The sequence below is a fragment of the Carcharodon carcharias genome, chromosome 8, assembly GCF_017639515.1.
Source record: "Carcharodon carcharias isolate sCarCar2 chromosome 8, sCarCar2.pri, whole genome shotgun sequence".
NCBI lineage: Eukaryota > Metazoa > Chordata > Chondrichthyes > Lamniformes > Lamnidae > Carcharodon > Carcharodon carcharias.
Genome location: NC_054474.1, coordinates 158,376,555 through 158,385,621, shown reverse-complemented (window position 1 = coordinate 158,385,621; position 9,067 = coordinate 158,376,555). Strand labels below are relative to the sequence as shown.

General features: G+C 44.9%; 1 protein-coding gene across 1 annotated transcript in view; it reads left to right on the top strand.

The window, feature by feature from the left end:
• Positions 1-590: 590 nt before the first annotated feature.
• The window catches only part of LOC121281526 (hemicentin-1-like), a 566,775-nt gene continuing 558,298 nt past the window's right edge, over positions 591-9,067 (top strand). Inside the window, exon 1 of the mRNA XM_041194473.1 lies at positions 591-891. Coding sequence (XP_041050407.1) covers positions 591-891 — 301 coding nt within the window. The remainder of the gene's footprint in view (positions 892-9,067) is intronic.

Sequence of the window (9,067 nt, the reverse complement as noted above, 5' to 3'; positions counted from 1 at the left end):
CCTTTAAACAGTATAAATTTCATCACATTTTTACTTCTCTTTAGCTCTGATGAAAAGTCATACAGACTCAAAATGTTAACTCCGTCTTTCTCTCCACAGATGCTGTTAAACCTGCTGAGTTTTTCCAGCATTTTCTGTTTTTGTTTCAGATTTCCAGCATCTGCAGCATTTTGCTTTTATCAAAAAAAGTATTTGACTGGCTGCCCTGTGGTCACCGAAAGGCACTATATAAATGCAAGCCTTTCGAGTTTTGTCCCCCCCCCCCCCCCCCAACAATCCCCATCCCCATCCCCTTTGTCATCGTCTCCTGGCTTCTCCTCCTCTCTCTCTGACTTATTCCCTTCATTTTCCGTTTCTTTATCTCTTCCTTTCCCCCTGCCTTTGTCTCTTTTTCTCTGGCTCTTGTTCAATCGCCTCCCGTAGCCTCCCATCCATTCGTTCCCACACAGTCGGGCCAGGGTACTCGCTGGAGGGCGGGCACTAGGACCGCGGCGCAGCCGCCCCCGCGGAGAAAGTTTGGAGAAGTTTTTTGGAAGTTATTTGGAGAAGGTTTGGAGGAGCTGCAGCTTCTCCGAGTAATAGCGGAGAGGATGCCTTGGAGTTGCGCCTGTGTGAATGAGGCTGGGATGAGCTGTGGCCGGAGTTACTCCAGCTGGACCCTCCTGATGGTTCTCCCTCTGACCCTACTCCCCCTCTGCTCCCTCCCGGTGTTGGCAGCTCATCCCGGGGGACAGGGAACCTCCACCCTCGCCTTCGTCTTTGATGTGACCGGCTCCATGTACGATGACCTGCTCCAGGTCATGGAAGGTGCAGCGAAAATCCTGGAGAGCACGTTGGACAGAGCCGGTACCCCTGTGAACAACTTCGCTTTGGTGCCCTTCCATGACCCAGGTGAGTGAGTGAGTGAGAGAGAGAAGAGTGGGTGAGGCAGAGGGAGGGAGAGACAGATAGACAGAAAGAGGATGTGAGAGACTGAAGGGTGAAGAGAGAGGTAGACTGAGAGGGAGGTGGAAGAGAGTGAGGGGTAGACAGAGAGTGAGAGAGATTGGGAGGGAAAGGGAGGGTGAGCGAGAGAGAGGGGGGAAGGTGGGTGATTGAGGGAGGGTGGTTTTTATTCTTTCACAGGGCATAGGCATCGCTGGTCAGGTTAGCGTTTATTACCCATCTGTAGTTGCCCTCCCTTGAGGTGGTGGTGAGCTGCCTTCTTGAGTCACTGCAGCCCAAGTGGTGTAGGTACACCCACAGTGCTGTTAGGAAGGGAGTTCCAGGATTTTGACCCAGTGACAGTAAAGGAACAGTGATATATTTCCAAGTCAGGATGGTGAGTGACTTGGAGGGGAACTTCCAGGTGGGTGATTTCCCCACCTATCTGCTGCTTGTCCTACTGGATGGTAGTGGTTGTGGGGTTTGGAAGGTGCTGTCTAAGGAGCCTTGGTGAATTCCTGTAGTGCACCTTGTAGATGGTGCACACTGCTGCTACTGTGCATCCATGGTGAAGGGAGTGAATGTTTTTGGATGTGGTGCCAATCAAGTGGGCTGCTTTGTCCTGGATGGTGTTGAGCTTCTTGAGTGTTGTGGGAGCTGCACTCATCCAGGCAAGTGGAGAGTATTCCATCACACTCCTGACTTGTGCCTTGTAGATGGTGGACAGGCTTTGGGGAGTCAGGAGGGGAGTTACTCACCATAGGATTCCTAGCCTCTGACCTGCTCTTGTAGCCACAGTATTTATATTGCTCGTCCAGTTCAGTTTCTGTTCAGTGGTAACCCCCCAGGATGTTGATAGTGGGGGATTCAGCAATGGTAATGTCATTGAACATCAAGGGGTGATGGTTAGATGCTCTCTTGTTGAAGACCATCATTGCCTGGCACTTGTGTGGCACAAGCCCAAGCCTGCATGTTGTAAAGGTAATGCTGTGAGAGAGTGAGAGAGAGAGGATGAGAGAGGGAGTGTGTGAGAGAGGGAGTGGGTGGGTAAGAGAAGAGCGGGGTAAGTATGTGTGGGTGAGGGTGAAAATGAGTAGGAGAGTGAATGAAGGATTTAGACAGTTGAGTGAGGCTGTGCAAGTGTAGGAGAGAGGGGAATAAAAAGGTTAAGGCAGTGCTGTGGAGGGATACTGTCCATCAGAATTCCCTGTTTCAGGATGAAATTGCAACACTTCCTCTCTGTCCTCATGGTTTTCTCCTGCTCGGTTTCCTTTTCTCCATCTTCAATCCTCTTCTAAAAACATGGGCTCATTCTGAAGCAGTGTGAGCTCAGACTAGTTGGAGACTAGTAAAGGATTGATTAAATCTCTTCCCCACCCCACCCAGTTTGAAGGTGCTGCCTCCTATTGGGATGTGTTTCCAGGACAATGTTGACCAGTTTGTCCCTTGCTGTTGAGGTTGTTCTTTAAATTTAAGCTGTAACAGAAATGGCAGGTAAATTGAGGTGAGCTGTCGGTGGGAGAATATTCCTACATATTCACTTCCAGCTGCTGGTCCCTTGATAGTGATCAGGAGCAGGAGCCGTGTCCAATATTTCCCCCTTCCTAACCCGTGGGGCTGCTGCCTGGATGAGGTTACTGAACAAATGCAGCACAAGCCTGGGAATTGGAGCTATCAGTAAAGTGAAACTTTGCGCTCTGTGCCTGTAAACCCCATGGCAGGGGGATAACAGAGTCAAGCTTTCCAAAAACTAGTACTCCGTTTCAGTTAACAAAAATGTCTTGGGGTGAGGGATGGGGTAAGAATGAAATGGGAAGTCGGGAAGAATGAGAATTCAATTAAAGAAAATGACAAATCATGAAGAATTTTTTTTTAAAACAGCAGAGATCAGAAAAGAAACAACATTGAGAGATGATGGAGTGAATGTGAAGGCTGAATTCAGGCAGGTCTAGTTACAGGAAAGCAGGATTCTTTTAAATTCAATTAGATTTGATTAATTTAAAGTGAAATGTGTAGCAGATGTTGGAATCTGGTTTTGTTTTTAATTCTTTCATTCATTGCTCGGGTGGGTTGGGAGAGATGGTTGGGGGGTTGGGGGAGGCGGGATGGGGAGGAGAGGAGAGCTCAGCTTTACGGGGTTCCCTTTTGGAGAAGAGCCTCTCTCACCATGAGCTGGGGAGCTGAGAGGGTGAGTTTCAATTGGAGGGTACATGGTGCTTTTTAATGAATTGTGACTTTGAGTAACACTAGCATAGTTGTGAAATGCGCTTTTCAGGGTTATTCCCATTCCTAAGATTAAAAAGGCAGATGCCAGTGAATGTATTGGTGTCTGTTTGTCTCCCTCCTTTGTACCCTGTTCTCTCATTTTAAAAGCTGCTAATTAATCATTATCTGAGCCTAGATACTTCTGCCTACTGCTGTGCGTTGTTAATAATTGTGACCACAGTCCTGGAACTTTAAAATTCAATGTTTGCAATTTAAATGGAAATTTAAAATCAGAGGAATCTTGAAAGTTCTTGTGTGGGATCAGCAAGCGGTTAAAAGATGTTGTGAAAAAGTCGGGACTCCTGAGTGTCGCCAGTGGTCTGGCAAAACTATCAGCAATAAAATCTCCTCAAGTCAGTCATAAAGCAATGGGTTCAAGCCCTACTCCTGAAGCAAGCACATAGCCTAGGCTGACACGCCAGTGCGGTACTGAGGGAGTGCTGCACTGTTGGAGATGCTGTCTTTTCGAGGGTGAACTAAGGCCTCTCTGCCCCCTCAGGTGGATGCGAAGATCCCAGGGTGCGACTCAAAGAAGAGAAGGGAAGCTCTCTCCTGAGTCTTGGCCAATATTCAAGCAACATAAATACAAAAAGATAATTTGCTCATTTTATCTTGTAGCCGTTTCTGGGATCTTGCTGTGCAGAATTTGGCAGCAAACCTCAAACAGCAGCACACAAGGTGATTTGCTCAGAAATCGGAAACGCAGCTTCAATAACCTGGCTGCAGGTGTGGGGAGGGTGGGTGGTTATATGACAGATTGGGGTGGGGTTATGTGTGGAAGACCCGCACAGCTCAGCAACAAAACTAAGAGTATCATTCGTTTATGTTGGTGGAATGAGGGACAAGAGGAGGTGTCTGTTTATTGTTGTGCTTGGAGTTTGGGTCCGAGTTTGCGTTGAGTGGTGGTCCCTGCCTGTGCTGTGATCAAAATGGGTTATGAACCTCCTCCTGATGTGTCCAGAATAGAAAATGGAAGCTCTCCATTCACAGCTTAGACAGAATGGAACCTGAACATTTTCAACCCGTTCTGAATGAAGTCTAGACTCTAGAGATGAGACACAAACACAAGATACTGCAGATGCTGGAATATGAAATAAAGAAACAGAAAATGGTAGAAATACTCAACAGGTCATCAGTGAAGAGGGAAACAGAGTTAATGTTTCCGGTCAATGGTTTTTCATCAGTTCTCATGAAAGGTCATTGACCCAGATCATTAACACTGTTTCTCTAAAGGTGGGAGCTTGCAGTGTGCAAATATTTGACCCTACATTATGACAATGACCACACACAAAAATACCTCATTGGTTGTAAAGGGCTTCAGGAGGTCTTGAGATCATGAAAGTGCAAAAGAACTAGTCATTTGGTAGTACAGAACTTCAGTATTGCTATCCCTCAGGAAAATGCCTTGACCAATCAGAGTCATGCTGTCTGGTTTAACTTTAAAACAATGCTTGGCAGTTAACTGTCAGTCACCATCAACTAGTGCATTCTGCATGGCAATGTCTCTACCAATCAGCATCCACTTGAAACCAATCAGTACTCTCTTCTCATACAGTATGACTCCTTTTTCCCTTACAAATTGTCCTGATGAGTGCAAGACGAAAAGCTTTGACAAAAATGTCTCTTTTTTTCAGCAATGCTATAGAAATGCAAGTCTTTCTTTAAAAGTGCTCTCACACTGGTTTGTGGGTTGACAGTGGATGCCAAATGCACTTCAGGGTACGCAGTTCTTTAATAGGAAACCTTCAGAGACCTGTTGGCACCAGAGACCTGTATTTTTGTGTCATTAGTTTCTCAATTAAAATTTAAACTCCAGGCCCATTTCACCAATGGGAAATCTTCAGGCTTGAGGCACTGGAGGGGAGACAGCACAGAGAGTGAACGAGGAAGGGAAAGAAAGCCTTCTGTTCATATTACACCCAGTACATCAGTGAAAAACATCACAAATGCCTCAAAACAGAAGTACATTTGCCTTTATTTTATCAGCAGATGTAGCAACCAATTTTCACGTAGCAAGATCCCAAAAACAGTGAATATTGAATAATCAGGCAATCATTTTTTTGGGGTAAGGATTTAAAGACATTAAAGCTTAAAATAGTGGGAATTCAGAATGAAACCTAGAAATGGAAAACACATTGGATGAAAGGTACCAGCCATAGGCAGCAAAGAGCCAGCATGGACTTGATGAGCTGAATGGCCTCCTTCCAGGCCGTAATGACTATGATTCTATGATATTTTCAGGGAATCCTTTCAGCTGGGGGGGGGCGTTGGGGGTCGCAGTGGTGAGAACTCTAAGATGAATTGTCTGATCTTTAAATAGTGAAGCGGGATGGGTTTACTGTTTCCTCCGAAGAATGACACTTCCGACAATGCAGCGCTCCCTCAGTGCTGCTTAGTGCCGATCTCGATTATGTGCTGACATCCTGGAGCGGGGCTTAAACCCACAAGCTTCTGATGGAAGAGGTGAGAGTGCTTCTCAACGAGGAGGGTGACACAAAATGAAATGTGAAGATTGTGAAGCTCCAATTGTGTCTCTCCCAAGGTTCACTTGAAATCATTTAGAAGGACTAGTCCTCTTCGCCACACCATCACAGTCTTTTTGTGTCTCCCGAGGGAAATGAATAATTTTTGGTTGAACTCAACAGTATTGTCCCGAGGCTATGAGATGAAAGCTCCAGGTTATGGATCTGACATAACTTATATTACTTAAGCCTGCCTGGTTGCATTCCACAGCTCCAGCAGAACCTGAGCCCTTGTGTTCTTGTGAGACATTTGATCCTCCTCTTGTTGCCTTACCTCACCATCCTTCTCATCATCAGATATCACCCAGCTCCTTTTTGAAACAGTCAATTGATTAATTAATATAGAGGAAGGAAAATCTAGAATGGGAAGTACTTTTTTTCACATTCTGGGGAAGCACTTTAATAGTGTATATATTAGTCTTGCTAGAAAACTAATGGTGGTTAATGAGGTACATGCCCATTAATGCGCACATTGGCCAGCGAATACTGTATGAATTGTGAATCTCTACAATTTACTGGTCGATTAACACCACTCCATCATTTGCTTCACACAAATGGCATCTCGCTCCAATTGCAAAATCGAGTGCCTTTACCTTGCTTTCCCCCTTTCTACATTAGCTGTTGGGTGTCTGTCTTTGTCAGTGTGCTGGCTCATTAGTTTATATTCTTGAGTCTCCATGTCAATTGTGACATTCTTGGGACCAGGAACAGAGACACAGCCCTGAATTAAAAGTGCATGAGCAAGATGGCTCCTTTTATTCATAAAGCTTCTTCAGACTCCCCCTGCTGGTATAATTCTGCATGGTAACTTTTAAGTGAACAAAACATATACATTGCACTTTTCAAAACACTATACCAGTGAACTTTACTTCCTGCATTTACATTCTCTACACAAGTGACCTTGCATCAACGGCAGATTGACCAACTCGCAGTCTCGTGGGTCAAGGCTGCAATTGGTTCTCTGAATCTTGTGATGTTTACATTAAAAAAAAATTGCATTTATACAATGACCTGCATGACCTCGGGACATCCTGAAATGCTTTACAGCTAATGAAATTATAGTGTAGGAAACAAGTCAGCCAATTTGCATGCAGCAAGGTCACAAACAGCAAGGCGGTAATGATTAGATAACCTGTTTTAGTGATGTCAATTAAAGGATACATATTGGTCAGGAATAGCTACTTTTCCTCTAAAATAGTGCTATGGGATCTTTTACATCCTTCCCAAAGAGCAAATGGGACCTCAATTTAAGATCTTCTCTGCAAACTGGCTTCTTCCACACTTCCTCAGTGCTGCAATAGAGCATCAGCATAGACGTGTGCCCAAGTCTCGGGAGTGGAGTTTGAATCCATGATCTTTCCATTCAGAGGCGAGTCCTGCCCACTGAGCCACACCTGAGAAGTAAAACTGATAGAGAGGGAGAGACAAGTCCTTCATGTTTGCCTTTCTATTATCTTTCACTGACACCCTAAAGAAATCCAAACATGGCTTGAATCCATCAGTATAACTGCTCTTGCCAACTGGATTGTTAAACATGATTGTGAAGATTTACTGACATTTGTGCTGCTCACAGTTTTTCTCCACATTTGCTCTCCTCCTCTTGGCCGCATCCCTCAAGAAATGCCTGCTGGTGGCCACCAATCATTGGTTAACTTGTCTGAAACTACTTCCTGTGATCATTGGATCCCCTGCAGAGCTGGGAGCTGCAGGCCAGATCAAACGCTCCTGCAGCCTGGATGAGGGCCAGGGGCTATGGTTCCCCCTTCTGCATTAAGATATTTGGGGAAAAGAAGGTATTTGGAATTAGGTTGCAGAACAGCCATGATCTCACTCAATGGTGGAATAGGCTCCAAAGGGTAAATGGCCTCCTCCTGTCCCTATGTTTGCATGTTCCAGTGAAGATGAGGGTCAGAAACATATTGAACTTTTTGCATAAGTTGCTGTTATTCATTTTGAGGGGAAAGTGGCTTTAGACCTGTGACAGTATAACTCTGGGAGTATAGTCCAGCTAACTGACTTCCACGTATGTTAATGCAGGAGAAGTGAGACTCTGGTAGGCAGTCTCACACCACTTGAACTTGGATCACGGGATAGTGTAATCTCTTTGAAGTCCAACCTTGAAACTGCACAGATGGGCTGGGTTACTAAACTTCTGTGGGGCTTCATAACCATATGTAGTGCTCTTTTAACAGTTATGAGAAAAATGACACTGTCCAATTTGTCAAAAATTTCTTACGGTGCATATACTTTTGTCACTGAACTCATTGTGACTTCTGCCAAGGTGTAGGCAGCAGTATAACTGGAGTCTGTTGACTGTGCCAGTCTGTAATATAATGGCAGCCTAAGTTATAAGAGAGTGCACAAACATTTTCGCTTTATGTGATAATCTCCAACCTCTATGGTTCCCACGGTGACATGGGTACAGCTTCAGAATTGGCAATTAGGATGGCACTTGTCATCAATCAAAATAAAATGAATCAAATAAACGTTTCCCCCTTTTTAAAGGGGCACGAACAATAATGCCTGCCTGTGATCCACTGAGTGGAATTCTCTCCGTGAACCTCCTCACCTCTCCACCTCCCTCTTCTCTTTTTATGACCTTTCTAAAAATCTACCTCAGACCTCCATTTGACCATCTCTGTTAACCTCTGGCCTGGTGTGGGTTTTTCTTGTATCTCTGGGTGAAGATATGGTTTTCTACATTTAAAATACTAACGAAGTGGCAGTTAATATGTGTGTTAAATTCTGGTGTAGGATCAATGGGTTGATTGTCGAATCAGCCACAGTTCTGTCTTCAATTTGAACTGTGGAACAGCTGGAATGTTCATTATTTCTCATTTGTGAACTTCAGAAGCAACTGGGCAGATGTGGCATGTGGCCACTGTCCTATCATCTTCAGTTGCGTTACCTTACCATGAATTTCCAGGCTCCTCCCATTTTAAACCTTAAAATGGAGGATTGCAGTGTGAGTGTAGAGATTCAATTTTGAAAGCAGTAAAACGTTTGTAACATGGCACATTCCTGCCTTTTACTGGAAGCAGGCATGTGGACATTGCTGAGCTATGATCTGGTTGGAAACAGATTCAGCAGATGGTCATCCCTCCAGTCAATGGACCCTGAGTCACAGAAGCCTCTGCTTCAGCTGCTCGGAACCACAAAGGAGGAAATTCTAATGGGAGAATGTATCTGTCACAACACAGGAAACAACCAGGAGATTTGATCTTTCAAACAGTGCAGAGGTGATGCCCTTTAACCTTGTGCATGGTGTAGTGCTGAAGAGTTTTGAGTGTGGGCCTCAGAGGTGACTGATCACTCACTACATGGGTTATAAGGGTGACAGCTGCATCTCTGGCTGT